The 26,109-nt window shown below is 44.7% G+C and overlaps 1 protein-coding gene across 1 annotated transcript in view; it reads left to right on the forward strand.

Moving 5' to 3' along the window:
- Positions 1 to 26,109, forward strand: part of DNHD1 (dynein heavy chain domain 1) — a 681,063-nt gene that overhangs the window by 149,505 nt on the left and 505,449 nt on the right. Inside the window, exon 11 of the mRNA XM_033948490.1 lies at positions 23,851 to 24,122. Within this exon, the coding sequence (XP_033804381.1) occupies positions 23,851 to 24,122 (272 nt within the window). The remainder of the gene's footprint in view (positions 1 to 23,850; positions 24,123 to 26,109) is intronic.

Genomic DNA, 26,109 nt, shown 5'->3' on the forward strand with positions numbered 1-26,109 from the left:
CCCACCTGGCTACTTTTTCATGCCACCCGGCTGAAAAAAATTTCTGGGGAGAACACTGAAGTATTGTCATTGTGCTCGCACTATATCTCTCACGGACCCTCACAGTTGGTGCCTCCAGTGTTTGGGTCCTGAGCACCATGTCCAGACTTGCAAACACTGCTCTTCGCTGCAAAAGAGAACAATCATAAGAACATAAGTACATAAGTAGTCGCCTCCGCCGGGGCAGACCAGAGGTCCATCCCGCCCAGCGGTCCGCTCACGCGGCGGCCCATCAGGCATATTGCCTGAGCCGCGGTCCCTGACTAATTTTATACCTACCTCTACACTTATCTCTAAACCTTCCACTGCTCTTATCTGTACCCCTCAATCCCTTTCTCCTCCAGGAACCTATCCAGGTCTTCCTTGAAACCCTGTATTGTGCTATTTCCTATCACGGCCTCCGGAAGGGTGTTCCATGTGTCCACCACCCTCTATGTGAAAAAGAATTTCCTTGCGTTTTATCTAAACCTGTCCCCCTTCAATTTCATCGAGTGACCCCTTGTTCTTGTGGTTTCTTTCAAATTGAAAATTCTGTCCTTGTCAACCTTTTCGATGCCCCTCAGGATCTTGAAGGTCTATCATATCTCCTCTGAGTCTCCGCTTTTCCAGGGAGAACAGCCCCAGCTTCTTCAGTCTGTCAGTGTATGTAAGGTTTTCCATACCCTTAATCAGTTTAGTTGCTCTTCTCTGGACTCCCTCAAGCATTGCCTTGTCCTTTTTGAGGTACGTTGACCAGTACTGTACACAGTATTCCAGATGCGGGCGCACCATAGCCCGGTACAGTGGCGGAATGACTTCCTTCGTTCTGGTCGACATAACCTTCTTAATGATACCTAACATTTGGTTTGCTTTCCTCGAGGCTGTGGCGCACTGTGCCGACGCCTTCAATGTCGTGTCTACCATCACTCCTAGGTCTCTTTCCAGCTTACTGACCCCTAGCATTGATCCCCCCATTTTGTAAGTGAACATCGGGTTCCTTAACATAGTAACATAGTAGATGATGGCAGATAAAGACCCGAATGGTCCATCCAGTCTGCCCAACCTGATTCAATTTAAATTTTTATTTTATTTTATTTTTTTCTTCTTAGCTATTTCTGGGCGAGAATCCAAAGCTTTACCCGGTACTATGCTTGGGTTCCAACTGCCGAAATCTCTGTTAAGACTTACTCCAGCCCATCTACACCCTCCCAGCCATTGAAGCCCTCCCCTGCCCATCCTCCACCAAACAGCCATACACAGACACAGACCGTACAAGTCTGCCCAGTAACTGGCCTAGTTCAATATTTAATATTATTTTCTGATTCTAAATCTTCTGTGTTCATCCCACGCTTCTTTGAACTCAGTCACAGTTTTACTCTCCACCACCTCTCTCGGGAGCGCATTCCAGGCATCCACCACCCTCTCCGTAAAGTAGAATTTCCTAACATTGCCCCTGAATCTACCACCCCTCAACCTCAAATTATGTCCTCTGGTTTTACCATTTTCCTTTCTCTGGAAAAGATTTTGTTCTACATTAATACCCTTTAAGTATTTGAACGTCTGAATCATATCTCCCCTGTCTCTCCTTTCCTCTAGGGTATACATATTCAGGGCTTCCAGTCTCTCCTCATACGTCTTCTGTCGCAAGCCTCCTATCATTTTCGTCGCCCTCCTCTGGACCGCCTCAAGCCTTCTTACGTCTTTTGCCAGATACGGTCTCCAAAACTGAACACAATACTCCAAGTGGGGCCTCACCAATGACCTGTACAGGGGCATCAACACCTTCTTCCTTCTACTGACTACGCCTCTCTTTATACAGCCCAGAATCCTTCTGGCAGCAGCCACTGCCTTGTCACACTGTTTTTTCGCCTTTAGATCTTCGGACACTATCACCCCAAGGTCCCTCTCCCCGTCCGTGCATATCAGCTTCTCTCCTCCCAGCATATACGGTTCCTTCCTATTATTAATCCCCAAATGCATTACTCTGCATTTCTTTGCATTGAATTTTAGTTGCCAGGCATTAGACCATTCCTCTAACTTTTGCAGATCCTTTTTCATATTCTCCACTCCCTCTTCGGTGTCTACTCTGTTACAAATCTTGGTATCATCTGCAAAAAGGCACACTTTTCCTTCTAACCCTTCAGCAATGTCACTTACATACATATTGAACAGGATTGGCCCCTGCACCGAACCCTGAGGGACTCCACTAGCACCTTTCCTTCCTTCGAGCGACTTCCATTAACCACCACCCTCTGGCGTCTGTCCGACAGCCAGTTTCTGACCCAGTTCACCACTTTGGGTCCTAACTTCAGCCCTTCAAGTTTGTTCAACAGCCTCCTATGAGGAACTGTATCAAAGGCTTTGCTGAAATCCAAGTAAATTACATCTAGCATATGTCCTTGATCCAGCTCTCTGGTCACCCAATCAAAAAATTCAATCAGGTTCGTTTGGCACAATTTACCTTTTGTAAAGCCATGTTGCCTCGGATCCTGTAACCCATTAGATTCAAGGAAATACCCTATCCTTTCTTTCAGCAACACTTCCATTATTTTTCCAACAATTGAAGTGAGGCTCACCGGCCTGTAGTTTCCTGCTTCATCCCTGTGACCACTTTTATGAATAGGGACCACATCCGCTCTCCTCCAATCCCCAGGAATCACTCCCGTCTCCAGAGATTTGTTGAACAAGTCTTTAATAGGACTCGCCAGAACCTCTCTGAGCTCCCTTAGTATCCTGGGATGGATCCCGTCTGGTCCCATCGCTTTGTCCACCTTCAGTTTTTCAAGTTGCTCATAAACACCCTCCTCCGTGAACGGCGCAGAATCTACTCCATTTTCTCGTGTAACTTTGCCAGACAATCTCGGTCCTTCTCCAGGATTTTCTTCTGTGAACACAGAACAGAAGTATTTGTTTAGCACATTTGCTTTCTCCTCATCACTCTCCACATATTTGTTCCCAGCATCTTTTTGCCTAGCAATTCCATTTTTTATCTTCCTCCTTTCACTAATATATCTGAAAAAATTTTTATCTCCCTTTTTTACATTTTTAGCCATTTGTTCTTCCGCCTGTGCCTTCGCCAAACGTATCTCTCTCTTGGCTTCTTTCAGTTTCACCCTGTAGTCCTTTCTGCTCTCCTCTTCTTGGGTTTTTTTTATATTTCATGAACGCCAACTCTTTCGCCTTTATTTTCTCAGCCACTAGGTTGGAGAACCATATCGGCTTCCTTTTTTCTTGTTTTTATTGATTTTCTTCACATAAAGGTCCGTAGCCATTTTTATCGCTCCTTTCAGCTTAGACCACTGTCTTTCCACTTCTCTTATGTCCTCCCATCCTAACAGCTCTTTCTTCAGGTACTTTCCCATTGCATTAAAGTCCGTACATTTGAAATCTAGGACTTTAAGTATCGTGCGGCCGCTCTCCACTTTAGCCGTTATATCAAACCAAACCGTTTGATGATCGCTACTACCCAGGTGAGCACCCACTCGAACATTAGAGATACTCTCTCCATTTGTGAGGACCAGATCCAATATCGCTTTTTCCCTTGTGGGTTCCGTCACCATTTGTCTGAGCAGAGCCTCTTGAAAGGCATCCACAATCTCCCTACTTCTTTCCGATTCCGCAGACGGAACATTCCAGTCCGCATCCGGCAGGTTGAAATTAGAGAGCTGAACGGGGACGACGGGAATCCCGCGGGACCCGCGGGCATCCCGCGGGTTCCCCCTTTGGGTCACGGGGATCCCGTGGGGACGCCCCCTAGGGTCGCGGGGATCCCGTGGGGACGCCCCCTAGGGTCGCAGGGATCCCGTGGGGACGCCTCCGAGGGTCGCGGGGTTCCTGCGGGGCTGGATGTACTCAGTCGCGCGGCTCTTCTCCCTACCTTCTCTGCTTGCAGCACAGAGCCGAACGGAAGTCTTCCCGACGTCAGCGCTGACGTCGGAGGGGAGGGAGGGCTTAAACAAAGCCCTCCCTCCCTCCGACATCAGCGCTGACGTCGGGAAGACTTCCGTTTGGCTCTGTGCTGCAGGCAGTGCAGGTAAGGAGGAAAGTAGCCTCGCGGTTCGAGTGGCTACCAAGGGAGGGGGCGGTCCGCCCCGCCACACCCCGCCCCGGTTGCAGCACAGCCGGCCAGGTCCCCTTACTTTTGTGGCACTTCCCCGACCGACCGACAACAGCCCCGGTCCGACAATCCTCCCTGCCCTGTAGCCGCGAATCTAAATTATCTTCTTACAGCAGCTGTAATAAGGTAATTTAGATTCGCAGTTAAGGGCAGGGAGGTTTGTCGGACCGGGGCTGTTGTCAGTCGGTCGGGGAAGTGCCACAAAAGTAAGGGGACCTGGCCGGCTGTACTGCACCCGGGGCGGTAGAGAAGGAGTGGGGAGAAGGACGCTGAAAGGCCATGGGGAAGACGGGAGGAGGGGGGGAAGGACTCTGAAAGCACTTGAAGACAGAGGAGGGAGAAGGACGCTGAAAGCACATGGGGAATACAAAGGGGTGGAGAAGGACGCTGAAAGGCCATGGGAAGGGCGGGGGGGGGGGGGGGAAGGACGCTGAAAGCACTTGTGGAAGACAGAGGGGGGAGAAGGATGCTGAAAGCACATGGGGAAGACAAAGGGGTGGAGAAGGACGCTGAAAGGACATGGGGAAGACGGGGGGGTGGAGAAGGACGCTGAAAGGACATGGGGAAGCAGAGGGGGGAGAAGGACACTGAAAGCACATGTGGAAGACAGAGGGGGGAGAAGGACGCTGACAGGACATGGGGAAGATGGGGGGGAGAAGGACGCTGAAAGGAAATGGGGAAGAGAGAGTAGGGAGAAGACACTGGCAGGGAAGAAGACAGATGCCAGACTATGGGGGAGCGGAGAGAAGAAGATGGGTGCCAGACCAATTTGGAAGGGAGAGGCACAGTAACAGAGCAAATGGAAGATGCAGAAGGAAGAGAGACAGTGGATGGAAGGAATTGAATGAGAACATGAGGAAAGCAGAAACCAGGCAACAAAGGTAGGAAAATAATTATATTTCTTTTTTTTTATTTTGCTTCAGGATAAAGTAGTATATTAGTTGTGTTGATAAAAATTTATAAACATTAGAGGCTCTGGTAGAAACCCATTTGCAAAGTATGTATTCTTCCCAATTAATATTTTCAAATTAATAAAGTCTTTTTGCTTATTTGTAAATGGGTTTCTACCAGAGCCTTTAATTCAGTAGCATAATTAAATGAAATAACTATTTCTGAAGTTTATATGGACGGGTGGGGACGGAGGGGATTCCTCGCGGGGACGGGTGGGGACGGAGGGGATTCCTCGCGGGGACGGGTGGGGACGGGTGGGATTCCTCACGGGGACGGGTGGGGACGGGTGGGACTTTGGCGGGGACGGGTGGGGACGGGTGGGATTTCTGTCCCCGCGCAACTCTCTAGTTGAAATCTCCCAACAGCAGAACCTCCTCTTTCCTTCCAAACTTTTGGATATCCACAATCAGATCCTTATCAATTTGCTGCGATTGAGTCGGAGGTCTGTAGACTACACCCACATAGATAGAAGTTCCATCTTCTCTTTTCAGAGCAATCCATATCGCTTCTTCCTCTCCCCAGGTCCCTTGCATTTCGGTCGCTTGGATATTGATCTTTACATAGAGAGCTACTCCTCCACCTTTATGACCATCTCTGTCCTTCCTAAAAAGATTATATCCCGGTATGTTTGCATCCCATCCATGTGATTCACTGAACCATGTCTCTGTGACATGGTTCTCCCTATATGCATGACCTTGCATTTCCCCACGTTGAAGCTTATTTGCCACTTTTTCGCCCATTCTTCCAGTGTCGTAAGATCCCTTTGGAGATCCTCGCAATCTACCGTGGTTTCAACCTTGCTGAATAGTTTGGTGTCATCTGCGAATTTGATGACCTCACATTTTGTTCCCGCCTCCAGGTCGTCAATGAATATGTTAAACAGGAGCGGTCCCAGCACTGACCCATGAGGAACCCCGCTCATGACCCCTTGCCAGTCCGAGTAGTGGCCCTTTACACCAACCCTCTGCTTCCTGTCTGCCAGCCAGTTTTTGATCCATCGGTGGACCTCCCCTCGCACCCCGTGATTCAATAGTTTCCTGAGCAACCGCTCATGTGGTACCTTATCGAAGGCTTTCTGGAAGTCTAGGTAAATTATGTCTATAGGTTCACCTTTGTCCACCTGGCTATTTACCCCCTCAAAGAAATACAACAAGTTTGTGAGGCACGACCTACCCTTGCAGAACCCATGCTGGCTCGACCTTAGCTGTCCATTTTTTTCGATATGATCATAGATGCCGTCCTTAATCAGCGCCTCCATCATCTTTCCCGGGACCGATGTGAGGCTCACCGGCCTATAGTTTCCCGGGTCGCCCCTTGAACCCTTCTTGAAGATGGGCATGACATTAGCTATTTTCCAGTCCTCCGGGATCTCTCCAGTTTTTAGGGATAGGTATTTTGCAGCAAGAAAAGTTGTTTGGTGTCGCCATGGAAGAGGAGCCTCCATTGGCACTGTCGACATCGAAGTTGCTGACACCGAAGAAATCGACACCAGTAGAGGCACTGACATTGACCCCGGTGTTGCAGTACAATATATCTCTGGGTAAGCCGGCTAAGAAGCTTTCCCCTTCCCCATCAGGGATGCAGGTCAAAAAGGCATTGAGCCAAATCATGCCTTGCACATGTCCCAAAAGCGCACCATTCCATTGTCGAGCTGTGTCTCAACATCGGCATCATCCTTGCCAGAACATGTTGCAATACCTAAGGTACTTGCGTCCAAGCCTACAGTACCGGTGCTTACCATGAAGTAGAAGCGTGATGCTGTGTTTTGAGAGTAGCTCGGGGATCAATTCCATCTATTGCCCCCGACACTGACTTCTCCGGTCTTGGTCCAGCCTGAGTGTACCACAGCCCTGACCACCGGCACCATCAAAGCTCCATCGGTGCGTTCTGTTGAAGCAGCTCATCGCTTCACTTCTCGACACCATTCTCCTCGACATTGGTCATCATCTTCTAGGCACTCAGACCGTAGTCCTGCTTTGAGTCCACTAAAGTGTCTCGGAAGAGAAAGCACTCTTAGTCTTCGACACCAGAGCAACACCGGTTGGGCAAGGTGTCTAGTAAAAAGAAATATTCTCAGACACCGACGCCGGACCGGCAACGATCATAAATAAAATCTCCATCTTTACTTCAGGATTCAGATTTGTTTGGTGATTCCGACCCAGATCCATCTCCATCGTCCACTGAAGCTGAAGATTCATTAGTATCTGACTCTCCTCAATGTTCCCCGGCTAGAAAGTCATCTCCTTCAGACAAATTGTCCTTCTCCAGGATGATGGAAAAAGACCTGGCTGATTCCAAGTACAGCAAGGAGTTGCTTGAGATTCTGGATTACGATCAGCCTCCTAAAGAGCTGTTTAAGCTCCCTCTACATGGCATTTTACATGAGACTTTCTACAAGAACTTAGAATCACCACTCTCAGTGCCTGTGACTCCCAGAAAGCTGGAATCCCTCTACAAGGTCATTCTTCTTCCAGGTTTTGATAAATCACAACTTCCCCATCAGTCCTTAGTGGTGGAATCTACCTTGAAAAAGTCAGCTTCAGCGAATGTCTATGCATTCGTTCCTCCAGGGAGGGAGGGCTGCACTATGGACAAGTTCAGCAGGAGACTCTATCAAAACTCTATGTTGGCCAACAGATCACTAAATTATAATTTCTACTTCTGCTATTTGAAGCATCTCGTCAAACAATTTGCTGCTTACAAAAAGTATATTCCTGCACGTAAAGCAAAAGGTTTTCAGCAGCTGGTGGCTAATGTTTTGCAGCTGAGAAATTATCTAGTACGTTCCACCTATGATACTTTTGAACTTACCTCCAGGGCCTCTTCCACGTCCGTGGCCATGAGGAGGTTGGCTTGGCTAAGGGTTTCTGACATGGACATCAGTCATCAGGACCGACTTGCTAATGTTCCTTGTTTGGGTGACGAGCTCTTTGGGGACTCAGCAGACATCGCCACTCAAAAGTTCTCAGCCCATGAGACTCGTTGGGACACGTTAGTCAAACCAAAGAAGAAACAAGCCCCATCGAGACCTTTCAAGCCTGCCTCCTCTTACCAGAGGAGATTCTCTGCTAAAGCTTCTGCTCCATCACGTCCTCAACAGCGGAAGCAGAAACAACAATGCTCTGCTAAACCTCAGCCTGCTGCTCCAGCCAAGGCAACACAGTCCTTTTGACCTGCTACTAGGGAGCGTAGCTTCAATCTCCATTTCTCCCTCAGCCAATAGGAGGACGTCTTCAGCTGTACATCAATCGTTGAGAACTTATCAGCTCAGCCCTTTGGGTCTTGAAAATCATTCGGGAGGGTTACTCTCTCTATTTCTCCACCCTCCCTCCATATCATCCTTCAAAAGACTGTTTTCAACCCTCACCAGTCCTATCTTCATCTCCAGGAGGTTCAATCTCTTCTTCTTCTTCTCAGTGCCAGCAACATCAGAGGTTCTACAGCACAGTGAGAGGAAGAGAAGCCAGTTGTTCCCCTTGCTGCACCGAGAACAGCCTGCTCCATTTTTCTTTGGTGGGAAGCCCCACCCACTTCCTCCTCAGGCAGCCATTTTACCTTCCTGCCCTTTAAAGGGCTCAGATCCAGCACCAGGTCATCTTCTCTCCAGCACAGTGAGGGGAAGGGAGGACAGTCGTCCCCCCTCACTGCACCGAGAATAGCCTGCTCCGCCCTGTCCCTTATGTGCAGCATCAAGCTTTTTTAAAAGCTCAGTGCTAAGCCTTCCAGCTTTCCCCACACCAGTTGACATTTTATCTTACTTCGGCGTAGGAGCTTAGGCCGCCCTGTCTCTTGTGTTGCAGTGTCAAACTTTTTTGAAAGCTCGGCACCATACTTTCCAGCTGACGCCACACTAGCTGACATCTCGTCTTACTCCGGTGTGGGAGCTTGCTCTGCCCTGTCCCTTACATGTAGCATCAGGCATTTTTAAAAGCTCGGTGCCAAACTTCCCAGCTGACTCCACACTAGTTGACATCTCATCTTACTTCAGTGTGGGAGGTTCCTCTGCTCTGTCTCTAACGTGCAGTGCCAAGATTTTTTAGCTCAGTTAGTTCTATAATTCTCTCCACTAGACTGGACTTTGTGATTTCTGTAAATTTTCACCCTGAAGTTACCTCTCTGGCTTCTTTCTCTCTTACACTCTCTATGTTTTAATCCCCCTCATTATGCAAATTCTCTCTCCTCCAAGGTATTTGGCTTCAATAGTACGGTAATAGTGTGATCTGCCCTGGCCTTAGAATTCCTGTATTGGTGCTTACTAGAAATTATTCTTCTAAAAAGCCTTTCCGGGATGTCAATTATGCCTCTCTAAAGCCTGTACCAATTACTAACTTACCTAGTCTAGCCTCTGTCTCTCTTACTTCCAATAATATATTGCAATGCCAGATCATTATGCGACAAGGTTCAAATTCTAAATGACCTACTAGGGGATCTTGATCCTATTTTCTTATGCATTACTGATTCATGGATAGCAAAAGATGATTGTGTTGTCTACCTTGGATTACTGTAATATTGTTTATTTAGGGTTACCAAAAAAGCCAGTATTAAGACTCTGATTAGTTCAGAATGCTGCAGTTCGCTTGATTTTCGGTCTTAAAAAATATGATCATGTTAGTCCTTTTTATGCTGGACTGCACTGGCTGCCATTTGAGGCCAAAGTGCTTTATAAGTTTGGGTGCATTTGTTATAAGGCACTTTTTGGACTATTACCTTCTTATTTGGTATCTTATTTAAGAACATAAGAATTGCCACTGCTGGGTCAGACCAGTGGTCCATCATGCCCAGCAATCCTCTCACGCGGCGGCCCTCTGGTCAAAGACCAGAGCCCTAACTGGCACTAGCCCTACCAGTGTACATCCTTGTTCAGCAGGAACTTGTCTAACTTTGTCTTGAATCCCTGGAGGGTATTTTCCCCTATGACAGACTCCGGAAGAGCGTTCCAGTTTTCTACCACTGTCTGGGTGAAGAAGAATTTCCTTATGATTGTACGGAATCTATCCCCTTTCAACTTTAGAGAGTGCCCTCTCTTTCTCCCTACCTTGGAGAGGGTGAACAACCTGTCATTATCTACTAAGTCTATCCCCTTCAGTATCTTGAATGTTTCAATCATGTCCCCTCTCAGTTTCCTCTGTTCGAGGGAGAAGAGGCCCAGTTTCTCTAATCTATCGCTGTACGGCAGCTCCTCCAACCCCTTAACCATCTTAGTCGCTCTTCTCTGGATTCTTTCGAGTAGAACCGTGTCCTTCTTCATGTACGGCGACCAGTGCTGGACGCAGTACTCCAGGTGAGGGTGCACCAGGGCCCGGTACAGCGACGTGATAACCTTCTCTGATCTGTTTGTGATCCCTTTCTTTATTATTCTTAGCATTCTGTTCGCCCTTTTCGCTGCCACCGCACATTGCGCAGACAGCTTCATCGACTTGTTGTTCAGAACTCCCAAGTCCCTTTCCTGGGAGGTCTCTCCAAGTACTGCCCTGGTCATCCTGTATTTGTGCATGAGGTTTTTGTTACCAACATGCATCACTTTACATTTGTCCACGTTGAACATCAACTGCCATGTCGCAGCCTATTCCTCGAGCCAGTTTATGTCATGTTGTAGATCTTCGCAATCCCCCTGTGTCTTCACTACTCTGAATAACTTTGTATCGTCCACAAATTTTATCACCTTGCTCGTTGTACCTATGTCTAGATTGTTTATGAAGATGTTTAAGAGCACGGGTCTAAGCACCGAGCCCTGAGGTACCCCGCTGGTGACGCTCTTCTAGTCCGAGTATTGTCCATTTACCCCCACTCTCTGTTTCCTATGCTCCAGCCAGTTTTTAATCCATGTGAGTATTTCACCCTTGATTCCATGGCGTGCAATTTTCCAAAATGTACCAGATACTGAGATATGTTCATCTTCTCTACCCCAAGGGCCTGTCATTTTAAGACTTTTTTGGACAGGACATTGAAATATCAGGCAGGGAAGATGAACTCCTGGTTGAGCCCGATGTTTGCTCAAGCCTATTCTTACTTTACATTTAGGAAATTATTAAAAACTTACCTATTTGATAAACGAGTGCTGATTTTTAATTGTTTTATATTTTTTAATCTATGTATTAATTGATAGCAACGAGCTGATTGTATTTTAACTACTGTTGTATTTTGACTGATGTATGTAGCAGTGTTTGAATTGTATCTTCTGCTGAAATGTTTCAGTATCTTTGTTATGAACTGCTGGTGGGGCGGTATACAAGAAAATAAATTATTATTATTATTATTTACTCAAAATGAGCTCTGTTCCTATGTCTGTCGAGGTCTTTTCTCTTTCAGAAACTGCCGGAAAGGAGGTGGTTTGGCACTTCTCTATAAATCATTTTTCGATGTACAGCTTCTTGAAAAAGGTAGCGATGCATTGCTAGAATATAGAAACATAGAAACATAGAAAGATGACGGCAGATAAGGGCTATAGCCCATCAAGTCTGCCCACACTATTTACCCACCCTCTTAAGTCTACTGACCCCCTAAAATATAATTGTAATTATACTGTCACTCTACTGACCCGCTCATTCAAGTCCTAGTGACCCTATCCCTTAGCATGACCTCGTAGGGATCCCACATAGGTATCCCATTTGTTCTTGAAGTCTAGGATGCTGCGTGCCTCGACCACCTGCACTGGAAGCTTGTTCCAATGCTCAATCACTCTCTCCGTGAAGAAGTACTTCCTGGCGTCTCCACGAAACTTCCCTCCCTTGAGTTTGAGTGGATGTCCTCTTGTGGTCGAGGGTCCCTTGAGAAGAAAGATATCATCTTCCACCTCGATACGTCCCGTGATGTACTTAAATGTCTCAATCATGTCTCCCCTCTCCCTACGCTCTTCGAGAGTGTACAGCTGCAATTTGCTCAGTCTTTCTTCGTACGGGAGACCCTTTAGCCCCGAGACCATCCTGGTGGCCATCCGCTGAACCGATTCAATTCTGAGCACATCCTTATGGTAATGTGGCCTCCAGAATTGCACATAGTATTCCAGATGAGGTCTCACCATGGCTCTGTACAATGGCATCATGACTTCAGGTTTCCTGTTGACGAAGCTTCTCTTGATACAACCTATCATCTGCCGTGCTTTAGATGAAGCCTTCTCCACTTGAGCGGCTGCTCTCATGTCAGCACTGATGATTACTCCTAAGTCTCGTTCTGCCGTAGTCCTGGTTAAAGTTTCTCCATTCAGGGTGTAAGTTCTGCAAGGATTTCCGTTACCGAGATGCATGACCTTACATTTATTGGCATTGAAGCCCAGCTGCCAGTTCAAGGACCAACTTTCTAAAGTATGCAGGTCTTGCTCCATAGCATCCTGTAGATTATAGCCGTTTACTATATTGCATAGTTTGGCGTCATCAGCGAATAAGGTTACTTTGCCTTGAAGCCCCTGAGTCAGATCCCCAATGAATATGTTGAAGAGGAGTGGGCCCAGGACTGAACCCTGTGGCACTCCGCTAGTCACCTCCGACATTTTAGAGAGGGTACCGTTAACCACCACCCTCTGAAGTCTGCCACTAAGCCAATCCTTAACCCATGCAGTTAGAATCTCTCCCAATCCCATCGATTTCATCTTGTTCAGCAGCCTGTGGTGTGGGACGCTGTCAAACGCTTTGCTGAAGTCCAGGTACACGACGTCCAAAGACTCTCCTGAGTCCAGTCTTCTTGTTACCCAGTCAAAGAAGCTGATTAGATTGGACTGGCATGACCTACCCTTGGTGAATCCATGTTGGCTGGGATCCCGGAGATCTTCCTCGTTCAGGATCGTATCTAATTTATACTTAATTAGTGTTTCCATGAGTTTACACACTATTGAGGTGAGGCTTACCGGTCTATAGTTCGCAGCCTCAGCCTTGCAACCCTTCTTATGCAGAGGAACGACGTTGGCTGTTTTCCAGTCTAACGGAACTTTCCCCGTACTTAGTGAGAGATTGAAGAGCACTGCCAACGGTTCCGCCAGAACATCTCTCAATTCTCTGAGCACTCTTGGGTGTAAATTGTCCGGTCCCATGGCCTTGTTTACCTTTAGCCTTGCCAGTTCGTTGTAGACGTCCCCAGGTGTGAACACAAAATTCTGAAACGGGTCATCCACGTCTTGTTTTATCATCAACTGTGGTCCGTGCTAGCTACTATTATCGATGAGCTCTCTTGCCACCCATTAGGTATTCTGTTATTTTATCATTCCCCGATTCCTTGGAATAAATCTTCTGAACTAGTATTCGAGACCATAAGAAGTGCTTTCCTGAAATTCCAGAGACTATTGATTATTGGTGACATTAATCTTCATTTAGATGATAATGCTAATAAGGATGTTATGGAACTCAGCCGCTTTCTCACCTCTCTGGGTTTTCTAATCTAATCTAATCTAATCCTTAGGTTTGTATACCGCATCATCTCCATGTTCGTAGAGCTTGACGCGGTTTACAGTAGGAGAAATAGGAAGGAACTACAACAGAGGGTTAGAGGTAGAAGTGTGAAGAAAATTTAGAGGACTTGGGATGCCTCTTAAGTCTGCTCCAACTCATGAAAAAGGGCACTCTCTCAATATCATTAGCTTTCTTGATCTTACCGATCATAAAACTTTAGTTGAGGATGTTCTTTGGGAACAAGTTCCATGGTCTGATCACTTTCTGGGTGCCTCATGTCTTCCTGTTTTTATGTCCCATCTTGGGGCTCAACCTTATACTCCAAAACTTATTACCTTCCGGAAGAAGATCGTGAGTGAACAATTTTGGTCCCAATTTCTCAAACAGTTTGCTTTCTTCCTCAAGCCCGATGCCTCAGAAATCAACTGGCACAATTGGGTAAACCTTTCTGAGTCCACCTATTGTTCTCTACCAACTAAGACTGTTTCTTACTCTTGTAAGGCTCCCTGGTACCTTCCTTATCATAGAGAACTGAAACAGAAATGCCGAGCACTGGAGGTAAATGGAAAAAATCAAGATCCGCTGACAGACAGTCATGGAGGGATAGTATTAGGTCTTATAATGCAACATAAAAAAGCTAGGAAAAATTTCTACAGTGATAAAATTAACATATCCAACAATCAAAGTAGCACCTTGTTTAACATCTGGCGCTCATTAACTACTAACAATGACTCATCAATACACCCTTCCTCCCCAGTAGCAGATGACTTAGCAAAAATTTTTAATGAGAAGGTTGCTTTTATAAGAGACTCTTTTCCATCATTAGTTTCTTATAATTCTCTGGTGTCAGGTGATACTAATCCAATTGTAATTCCAACAGATAGAATCTGGACAGCCTTTGAGTATGTATCTGAGGCCCAGGTCGCAAACCTGTGTCATAAATTAAGATCCTGCAAATGTGCTCTGGATCCATTCTCTTCATATCTATATGAGAAAATTCCTACTCAGGCCATTTCATCTCTTAACAAACTTATTCTGCCTTATCGTCAGGTCTTTTTTCTGCAAAGATGGGTCACATTGTTCTGAAGAAAGCTGACAGATCCATCCTCACCATCTAGCTATCAACCTGTAGTGAATATTCTTCTACTCACCAAAATATTAGAATCCATTATATCAGCTCAGCTTTCATCATATTTAGAGAGATTTTCCATTCTTTTATCTTGCCAACATGGATTCAAACCTAATCTTAGTACCGAATCTATACTGATCTCATTAATCTCTAAGGTTCGGCAATTGCAAGTGTGCAATAAGTTTGCAATTTGCTACAATTCGATCTATCAGCGGCCTTCGACGTCATTCACCATATTTTGATTTACACACTTTCTGAGATAGGTATTGATTCCACAGTCTTAGACTGGTTTTCAAAATTCTTACGATCTCGCTCATATACTGTTAATATGAATGGCACCAAGTCATCTTCTTGGAAGCCTCTATGTGGAGTCCTGCAGGGATCACCTTTATCACCTATTCTTTTCAACATCTACATGACTACTTTGAAGCTTTTCCGTTTATCCCCCTTCAAAACACTATTTATGTATGCAGATGACATTTTTGTTCTCCTTGAGATAGACTCGAATCTTACTAACCTTGCTGGGAATATAATAGAATGTATATAAAAAATTTAGTCTTGCACCCTTACTGTACAAATAAAACTGAACAAGTCCAAAACAAAGTTACTTTGGCTTGGCCCAAAATTAGAGCAGCTATTTTCGTCCATTCTGTTGCCTTCAGGGTCCTCACTGCAGATTGAATTCTCAAGTAAAGTTCTGGGTGTCATTATACATTCAACACTTTCATTCAATGACCATCTTAATTCTCTGATAAAAAATGTTTTTTTAGTCTCCATATGTTGAGGAAAGTGAGATCCTGTTTCCATCAACAACAATTTGCTGTTCTTTAATCAATCATCCTTTCGAGGCTGGATTATTATAATTCGGTCTATTTAAGCTTGACCAAGAAAAGCTTTCAAGACTTCAACTGATCCAGAATACTGCTGCTAGGCTGATCTTTGCAAAAAGTAAATTTGATCACGTCTCTCTACTCTTGCAAAAACTTAATTGGCTTCAATAATTTCCAGGGTTTATTTTAAATGTGCCTGCTTAACATTTAAGACCTTGCATTGCATCCTTCCTCTTTTAATTCCCCTGTCTTGGAATTCTGTAAGATTTGACATTACCAGATCTACTTTCCTATGTTAAAAGACGTTCCCTACATTGGCAAATTATGGAAGTCTCTACTTTTCAAAATGACTGAGCTGTGGAATAATTTTCCTATTCAACTGCACGATCTGGGCTCTTTCCAACCATTTCGAAAAAATCTGAAAACTTGGCTATTTTCAAAGTTGTAAATTCCGCTTCTCTCCAAACTATTCCAATTCCATATTGTATGTGTTCTCTTTTTCTAATTTCTTGTAAACTGTGCCGAGCTCTACTGTTATAGAGAAGATGCGATATATAAGCCTAAGGTTTAGTTTAGTTTATTTCCTGGTTCCCAAGAAGACAGGGGAGTCTACGACCAAGCTTAGATCTCCGAGCTCTCAACAAATTTCTAATCAGAGAAAAATATCTAATGCTATCTCTAGCCACTCTACATCCCCTATTGGCTCAAAACGATTGTCTATGCTCTCTAGATCTCAAAGAAGCCTACACTCATATTCTGATTCATCAGGCTTCCCTGAAGTATCTCAGGTTTCAGGTGGCTTCTTACCACTACCAGTCCTGCCATTCGGTCTGGCATCTTCTCACAGAGTCTTCACGAAGCGCCAGATTGTAGTGGCAGCGGCCTTGAGGTCTCAGGGTCTTCGGGATTTTCCTATCTAGACAACTGGCTCATCAAAGACCTGTCTTTTCAGGATGATGTGCTAGCGACAAATCACACCATCTCATTTCTCCAGCACTTGGGATTCGAGATCAACTTCCCCAAGTTGCAGCTTCTGCCATCTCAAAGACTTCAATTTATAGGTGCAATTCTCGACACCACATTGATGAGAGCATTACTTCCCCAGAATTGTCAGGATGCTCTGATTCAGCTTTGTCATCAAGTGGAACAGCTCCAATCCATATCAGCCAGGCGAATGATGGTTCTTCCTGGCCAAATGACATCTACAGTCCACATGACTCCTTTGGCGAGGCTCCATCTCAGAACACCTCAATACTCCCAAACAATGGATCCTCTCTCACAACATATTTCTTTGACATCGTCTCTTCGACAATTGCTGCAGTGGTGGATGATTTCAACCAATCTTTCCAGAGGACTCCTGTTTCACATGCCTCCTCATTAAAAAGTTTTGACCACAAATGCGTCAACTTATGCCTGGGGGTGCATCTGGATGGTCTGCACATTCAAGGTCATTGGTCAAAGAGAACGGAAGTTCCACAGCAATCTGTTGGAACTCATGTCGATTTACTATGCTAGCAAAGCTTTTCAGCACCTCATCAACAATCAAATCCTTCTGCTTCGCACAGACAATCAAGTAGCGATGTACTATATGAAAAAGCAAGGATCTCTCCTTCTTTGCCAGGAAGCTCAAAAGATTTGGCTGTGGGCGACCGCTCAAAACATCTACCTGAGAGCAGTCTACATTCAGGGAGAATGGAATTGCTTAGCGGACAAGCTCAGCAGAATTCTTCAACCTCACGAATAGACGCTCAACTCTGCAGCTCTCCATCCCATCTTTGCTCAGTGGGGCACACCTCAAGTGGACTTGTTTGCATCTCCCTACAACAAGTTGCCCCAATTCTGCTCCAGACTTTACTCACCTCACCATATGGAGGCAGATGCATTTCTGCTGGATTAGACACGCAAGTTTCTCTACGCTTTTCCGCCTACTCCTCTCATTCTCAGGACTCTCTTCAAAGTCAAGCAGGAGTCATCCACCATGATTCTCATAGCTCCTCGGTGGCCCAGGTGTGACAAACCCAGCACCAGCACTAGCCCAGTCCCTGATAGGATTAAGTGCAGAAGAATGGACCAGATTGATTCTGGCGCTCAACTTGAGGCTGACCTCCCTTGCCCCTATAATCAAAGTGATAGTGAGCTGGAACAGAGGCAGGCAGGTTGGCAACAGCAGCTTCCGGGCTTTAGAACAGCTAAAGAAGCCACAAGGAAAGTAGCTGCAGTTGAAAAACCCAGGCAGAGGAAAACTGCTGTAGAGCCAAAACCCATCCCCCGCTACAGGCTGAAGGGGATTGGCTCTGGTCTGTTTAAAAGCAGGCAGAGACAAACAGGAGGGGGAGGAGCGAGTGACGAGGGCGAGTCACTCCCACAGCCCAAGGCAGGAGAGGAGCTGTGGAACAGGGCAGCAGAGGAAAACGTGCTGGATTATCCCATGCAGGATTTGGAGGAAGTCTTAACCCCTTCAAACTATCCAGTGCCAGACCAGGTAGAAGGCATGGAGATAGAAGTAGCTGGCCCTAGGGTAGAAGGTCAGTTAGAAGGTATGGAATTCTGAATGAAAGAATGCAGCATCAGGGAAACTGTTTGTGCTTTGTGTTTTCTTTTTGGCATTTCGTTTTTTCCGCTCTGCTGCCCAAGTTAAACCTGAAGAAGGGGATATATATATTGAGCTGTATAAGCATAGGAAGTTGGAGAATAATACTTGCCTGAAGTCTGAATCAAGTTATGCATTCAAAGACAAGTTTGTGAACCAGATGCAGGCTGAACTGTTTAAAGTGCAGTTGGAACTGTAGGAAAGTTGCTGTGACTCCCGTTGCAGGGAGCTAATTAAATTAACCATCTCAGCTGTGTCATTTGTGCCTGCATGTAGGAGCTGTGAGAAAAGCTGAACTGCTAACAGAGTGTGCTGTGACGATTTTTGCCTAATGAGTTCTTGTCTGCTTGAAAATGTACTGTAAGTTTGATTTTTGCCAATTTACTATTTTTTGTTCAATGACCTGCAAAGTGATATTGTTTTGCTGTTGCATATCTTTTGACCTGGAGGTCAGAATAAACCATTTATGTTTTCCTAAAGAACTCGTTTACTTGGTGATATAGTGAAACCTTGTACTTACCCTATATCTCGAGGGGCCTAGACCGTTGTCTGGGGCCGCCTAAAAATCCTGAAGGTACCCCTAGTTGAAGGGGACGCGCCCGAATCTGTGTGTTTGTCACACGTTAGCCCTGGACTGCAAGGGGGTTTGTGACACAGGCAGCCTTGGTTCTCCCTTCTACTTCAACTCAGTTCCAGGGAACCCATTCTTTTGCCAGAATTTCCATCTCTTCTTACAGAGAGTCAAGTTGCACTGCTACATCCCAACCTTCAGTCTCTACAGCTGATGGCTTGGTATCTCTCGGACTGAGTGCAGCTGAGCTTCACCTCTCTCAGCCAGCGAGACTTATTGTAGAAGCCTCCAGGAAACCAGCCACTCAGCAATGTTATCAGCAGAAGTGGACTCATTTCTTCTCCTGGTGTCTTCTCCATCACTATGTTCCACAATCCATTTCAGTTTCTTCAATACCTGACAATACCAGATCCGCCCACAAACTATCTTTCCCATCGTATGCAGGTAAATTAGGGAAATCCCTTTTCTTCAAATTCATTGAGATTTGGAATAACCTCCCTGCCCCGCTGCTGAACTTAGGCTCATTCCAATTATTCCGAAAGCATCTGAAAACCTGGCCTTTCTACAAAATGTAAAGCTATCTATTTAAAATGTAAAGCTAGCTATCCTCTTCATAACCTCTAATTTCTTATTATGTCCTTCCCTCATTTATTGAATTTACCTGTAAACCATGCCGAGCTCCATCTTTATGGAGATGATGTGGTATACAAACTTAAGGTTTAGTTTAGTTTCACTAGTGCTGGATTATCTTCTCCATTTGTCTGATTCTGGGCTTAAGTCCTATTAGAACAATGGCTTGGACACCCTGGTGCAACCATGGCTAAAGGCAGGGCTCCATTATGTCTTCCCTCTGTGGCCCATGATAGGCAAAGAATAATGTCAATCTTTCAATGTTGGTAAGCTATCATCCCCTTTTACAAATCACTTGTATATGTGAAGAAGCTCGATTCATCTCATGTTGGTGCACCCTTGTTTCTTTTGGCCCTCCTTTTATTATTATGCTGTTTTATAAACTTTTGTGGTTTTATATGCTCTATAGTTTATTTGCACAGATGTTTTTATTGAATGCTTTTGGAAATTTATTTGTACAGATGGTTTAATACATATATATTTTATATAGCATATTCATTGATTTCAAAGTATCCATTATTTAGATGGTTTTCTTATTGATGTTTATTTCTTATTCCTAGTTGTTTGTAAATCCCCTGAGGTAGGTGGTTCACACTGCCGAAACTGGGATCCTAGTCGGGACCTTAGTTGGCGTACTCTCATTGACAAAACATCCCTATAGAAACTTTTTACATATTCAATAAAATGTCCACTGGTTGATTTGGACACCTCACTTGCCTTTCTTGTTTGTGAGCTATAATTCAAGGCAAGACCTCTTTTTCTGTTTTGTTGCTTCATCAAGTCCAGTATCTTGTTTCAAACATCTGCCAATCCAGGTCCAAGTACCTGGAAAAATCCCAAAAACGTAAAACAAATTTTAAGCTGCTTATTCTAGAAATAAGCATTGGATTTTCCAAAGTCCATTTTCATAAAGGCTTATGGACTTTTCTTTTAGGAAATTGTCCAAACCTCTTTTAAATCTTGTTTATGATGATGCTGGCTAGATCCTTTTCCTGGATAGTGACTTTAATTCTTGACATAGCATTACATACCTACATTAAATATTGATTTTCTTTATGTGCTGTCATAGGGGGAAAACACCCTCTAGGGATTCAAGACAAAGTTAGACAAGTTCTTGCTAGACCAGAACATACGCAGGTAAGGCTAGACTCAAGGTTCAGGTCCTTAACCTAGGGGCCACCGCAGGAGCAGACTGCTGGGCACGATGGACTACTGGTCTGACCCAGCAGCGGCAATTCTTATGTTCTTAGAGTCCATCTCAGTGCTATCACTGCTTTTCACCAGCCAGTTGAGAGTAAACCTCTTACTGCTCATCCTTTGGTCTTCAGATTCATGAAAGGACTTTTCAATGTGAAGCCACCTCTCAAACCTCCTTCAGTAGTTTGGGACCTCAATGTGGTTCTTTCCAGTTTAATGAAGCCTCCATTTGAACCAATGTTGATGACTCATTTCAAGTACCTTACCTGGAAAGTTGTTTTTCTCATCTGCAAGGAGAGTCAGTGAACTTCATGCATTAGTGGCAGATCCACCTTTCATAGTGTTCCACCATGACAAAGCGGTCCTACGCACACATCCAAAGTTTCTGCTGAAAATGGTCACGGAATTTCATCTCATTCAATTAATTGTGCTTCTAGTAATTTTTCCTAAGCCTCATTCTCACTAAGGAGAAGCGGCTCTTCATAGTCTGGACTGCAAGCGGGCTTTGGCCTACTATCTTGACAGAACAAAGCCCCATAGGACATCTTCTCAACTTTTCCTCTCTTTTGATCCTAACAATTTGGGGCACCCTATTTCCAAGAGAACGATTTCCAACTGGTTGGTTGCTTGCATATCGTTCTGTTACTCTCAAGCTGGACTGCAACTGGAGAGTCGTGTCACAGCCCATAAAGTTAGAGCTATGGCAGCTTCAGTAGCTTTCCTTAGATCAGGGTTGTCAAAGTCCCTCCTCGAGGGCCGCAATCCAGTCGGGTTTTCAGGATTTCCCCAATGACTATGCATGAGATCTATTAGTATACAATGAAAGCAGTGCATGCAAATAGATCTCATGCATATTCATTGAGGAAATCCTGAAAACCCGACTGGATTGCGGCCCTCGAGGAGGGACTTTGACACCCCTGCCTTAGATCTACTCCTTATGAAGAAATTTGCAAAGCTACCACCTGGTCCTCGGTTCACACATTCACCTCACATTACTGTCTGGAATCTTTCTCCAGATGGGAGGGTTATTTTGTCCAAGTAGTCTTGTAAAATTTATTTTCTTAATGGCCAACACTCCCTCCATCCCATTTTAGTAAGCTAGGGAGTCCCTGTCTGCTTGTCCTGGGATAAAGCATAGTTACTTACTATAACAGGTGTTATCCAGGGACCGCAGGCAGGTATTCTCACAACCCACCCATCTCTCTTAGCTGGCTTACTGAACTAAGGGACTGTGTGCCTACATCGGGCGGGAAAGCACTTGCGCATGCGCGGTGCGGGCTATTGGGAACTTTTTGAAAGTCTTAAAGTGGCGATGCACTTTTAAAGTGTCCGTACCGGGGTTCCGTCGGTGACGTCACCCACATGTGAGAATGTCTGCCAACTGTCCCTGGATAACACCTGTTATGGTAAATAACTGTGCTTTGTGGGCCACGGGTTGCCTGGGCTAGATGGATCATTGTTCTGACCCAGTATTTTTATATTTATATTCTTATCTTGTATCTAACAGTGGCCAATCCAGATCCCAAAAGCGTAAATAGATTCCATGCTGTGTATCTCAGGAATAAGCAGTGGATTTCCCCAAGTCCTCCTTAATAGTAGTTTATGAACTCTTCTTCTAGGAGCTTAAACCCTTCTGCACTAATGGTTTTCCCAGTGCAATAGGTGTGTCATTCTAGACAAGGGGGTTATCTCCCCATGGTCGCAAACCATCTGCAGATGGAATCCACCTCACATTTTTTTCTGTGTCCTACTTCACTGTGGGCTCTACTACCACCTGCAGTTTTTTCCTTCTGATGTGAGCCAGAAGGAATTTCTGTTCTGCACTCTCCCTATATTATTTTATTCAGTGTTTTAGACCTTTATTCGGTGTTTTCTGTGCTCAGAGCTTTCACCTTGGTTATAGCTCTACCTGTGGTCGAGAAGAATCAGACTTCGGTCTGCAGCTGACCTTGTGGTATCTGTTAGCCAACCTGCACAAGCATTTTTGGAACTTGGGGCCATCCCCGCATTTTTTTGCTCATCTACTGTATTTCAGGGTTTGAGCGCAGACTTTGGGGAACCCATAGGAGACTCGCAGGGTGTCCGGCTCCTTTTTCTCACTTCTCCCCTCTTCTGTAAGTGTGCCCATCATCTTTGGGGGTGGGAGTACAGTCAGGGCATCCTCACTTCAACTGCTTGGCAACAGCAAAGAACAAGAAGATAGATCACTTCATCAGCTGTAGAGTCGAGCCCTGAAGAGACAGGGTGGACACATTGGTCCAGCCTTGGCCTCAGGGAGTTCTATTGTATGTCTTTCCTCCCTAGCCCGTGGTAGGCCAGGTCATTCTATGGATAGCGACTCATCCAGGAAGAATCATTTTGGTAGATCCCAATTGGCCTTGCAGGCTGTGGAAATATTTTTTCACTCAGAGAATAGTTAATGTGTTGCCAGAGTTTGTGGTAAAAGTGGATAGCATAGCTGGTTTTAAGAAAGGTTTGGACAAATTCCTGAAGGAAAAGTCCATAGTCTGTTATTAAGACATGGGGGAAGACTCTGCTTGCCCTGGATTGGTAGCATGGAATGTTGCTACTCTTTGGGTTTTGGCCAAGTAATAGTGACCTGGATTGGCCACCGTGAGAACGGGCTACTGGGCTTGATGGACCACTGGTCTGACCCAGTAAGGTTATTCTTATGTTCTTATGCCTTTGTATGTCCCTCTTATCTAGAATGACACACCTATTGCACTGGAAAAAGAGATTATGTCCTTACAATGATAATATCTTTTCCAGTAGACTCCTTCCTTGTCCTTCCTCCACCTGCCTACTGTCTCATTCTGTTAATGCTTCTCCAAGTTGGTTTTGGATGCCATTCAGCCCTTTGAGCCTTGAAGAATACTGTGTTATAGGTTGAGCATTTCCAGGGGTACTCCCTGAGCTCCTTTGATGCTTCTGTTAGCTGTTGCTAGTTCATTACTTGTTATAGTGTTTATGTTGACGCAGAACAATTCTATTGTTATGGAATGTCCCATCTGTATCCCATATTTGATTTGAGCTCTAGCATGCTTGGGTACTAACTGCAGGTGGCAGTAGAGCTCACAGTGAAGTAGGGGTGGGTGACACAGAAAAAAATCCAGAGTGGATTCCTTCTGCAGATGGCTCTTAGCCATGGGGAGATAACCTGTTTGTCTAGAATGACACACCTATCTACTGGAAAAGATATTCTCAAGGTAAGGACATAATCTCTTTTTACCACATTCTCTGGCAGAAATTTTCAGAGCTTAGTTGTACATTGATTGCATGCCACCTAGTCTCTTTGGGAGGTAGCTAGAGAGCAGGAAAGAAAATACCACTTTGGATATGCACTCTATAGCAAGCTGTGAGTATTCTTGATCTCAGGCGCAAGCAGTGATTGATTCTAGAAGTTTATCAATTGACAATGATCATTGTTTCTCTGATTCAGGTCTCCTTGAAGATTCACTTGGATACTTGGATAACACATCTCAGTGTTCTCTCTCCCGGGAAATTCTGGAAGACCACTTGAGTGATATTCTTCCAATTCCAAAGCTGACTCTTGCTCACAGACTGGACCTTAGAAAGTCTGTCAGTGTGGCATTCATGGGACATAGAATTAGGAGTGAATATTCACCAGTATCCCAGAAGAAGCTAAGGAGATACCTGCAATCAGATCTTAGCATCCAACAAGCTTCTGCTACACTGAAGAGACTACTGACAGTGAGTGATTTCACAAACCAATCCTTCACCCAATATACTCACTTTTGTCACTTGACCTGGGCAGAACACACACTTGCTGTAAGCATTTTCTCTGTAATAGGGAGTGAGAATGTGCTCTTGCTTCTGACAGTGAGTGATATCTTATATTCAGTTTTCACTCAGGCAGTTTTTGACCCTTCAGGAGCTATATCGTTCTTGAGATGCAGCAATCGGAATTACACAAAGTATTTGAGGTGCAGCAGCACCATAGAGCAATACAAAAACATTATACTGTTTTCATCTTTGTTTTCCATTCCTTTCCTGATAATTCCTAACATACTCTTTGCTTTCTTAGCCACTGCTGAGGGTTTCAACGTATTCTCAACAATGACACCTAGATGCTTTTCCTGGATGGTGAACCCTGCATCCTGTAGCTGTATTTTGAGTTCCTCTTTCTCACATGCATCACTTTGCACTTGCTCAAATTAAACGTCATCTGCCATTTTAATGCTCAGTCTCACAAGCTCTTCTTGCAAGTTTTCATAATCCTCTTGTGACTGAACAACTTTGCTGATGATACAAAATTGTTCAACATTGTTAAATCATAGAGGATTGTGAAAAATTGCAAGAGGACCTTGGGAAACTGGGCTTCAAAGGAAACTCCAGTAATTTGAAACATGAGGAAAGTGCTGAGCAGACTTTTATGGTCAGTGTCCCACAAATAACAAGATGGTTTGGATAGGCTGGAGTGGGCTTCGATGGCAATTCCAGTATTTGGAACCTAAGGTCAGTATTGGGAGGACTTCTAAAGTCTATAGAAACATAGAATCTTGATAACAGATAAAGATCAAATGGCCGATCCAGTCTGCCCATCCGCAGTATCCACCATCCCCTCCTCTCTCTAAGAGATCCCACTGCCTGTCCCACACTTTCTTGAATTCAGACCATACCATACCATGCCATATAATTTCTTATATTCCACAATTTTCTACTAGAATTCATTGCAGTTTACAATACAATTACAGGACAGTTGCTTTGAGTTACAGTAAGATTTCTCAGATCAGAAATGGGTAAGTTGCTAGTGGATTATAAAAAGAAGAAATATGTCTATAATATCTTCCTGAAATTGTAGTAAGTGGGGAACCAACACAAGCTTAAAGGTAGGCTAATAAATACTTTGGGTCCCTGGAATTCGAAGGTAGACTCGAATAGTTTTTTCCATTGAACTTGGGAAGAAAGGAAAGCAGTTTGAAACATTATGTTGTCCTTGAGTTATGAAAAGTGCGTGACCTTGATATCTTATACGAGTCCATTAGAGTTCTCTTCATATATTACCTTGTAAACTATCAGGTGATCTTAATGGCAGCCAGTGTAGTTCTTTTAGTAACACAATAACATAGAAACTGCCCATCCACAGTAACCATTATCTCTAAGAGATCCCATGTGCCTATCCCAGGCTTTCTTGAATTCAGACACAGTCTCTGTCTCCATTACCTCTACCGGGAGACTGTTCCATGCATCTACCACCCTTTCTGTAAAAAAGCATTTCCTTAGATTACTCTGGAGCCTATCACCTCTTAACTTCATCCTATGCCTTCTCATTGCAGAGTTTCCTATCAAATGAAAGAGACTCGACTCAAGTGCATTTACATTACGTAGGTATTTAAACGTCTCTATCAAATCTCCACTCTCCCCCATTTCCTCCAAAGTATACAGATTGAGATCTTTAAGTCTGTCCCCATACGCCTTATGATGAAGACCATGCTCCATTTTAGTAGCCTTCCTCTGGACCGACTCTGTCCTTTTTATATCTTTTTGAAGGTGCGGCCTCCAGAATTATACACAATATTCTAAATGAGGACTCATTCCCCCTTTTTCCTACTGGCCATACCTCTCCCTATACACCATAGCATCCTTCTAACTTTCACGATCACCTTTTCAACCTGTTTGGCCACTTTAAGATCATCACATACAATCGCACCCAAGTACCGCTCTTCTGTCGTACACA

The sequence above is a fragment of the Geotrypetes seraphini genome, chromosome 6 (assembly GCF_902459505.1).
Source record: "Geotrypetes seraphini chromosome 6, aGeoSer1.1, whole genome shotgun sequence".
Taxonomy (NCBI): Eukaryota; Metazoa; Chordata; class Amphibia; order Gymnophiona; family Dermophiidae; genus Geotrypetes; species Geotrypetes seraphini.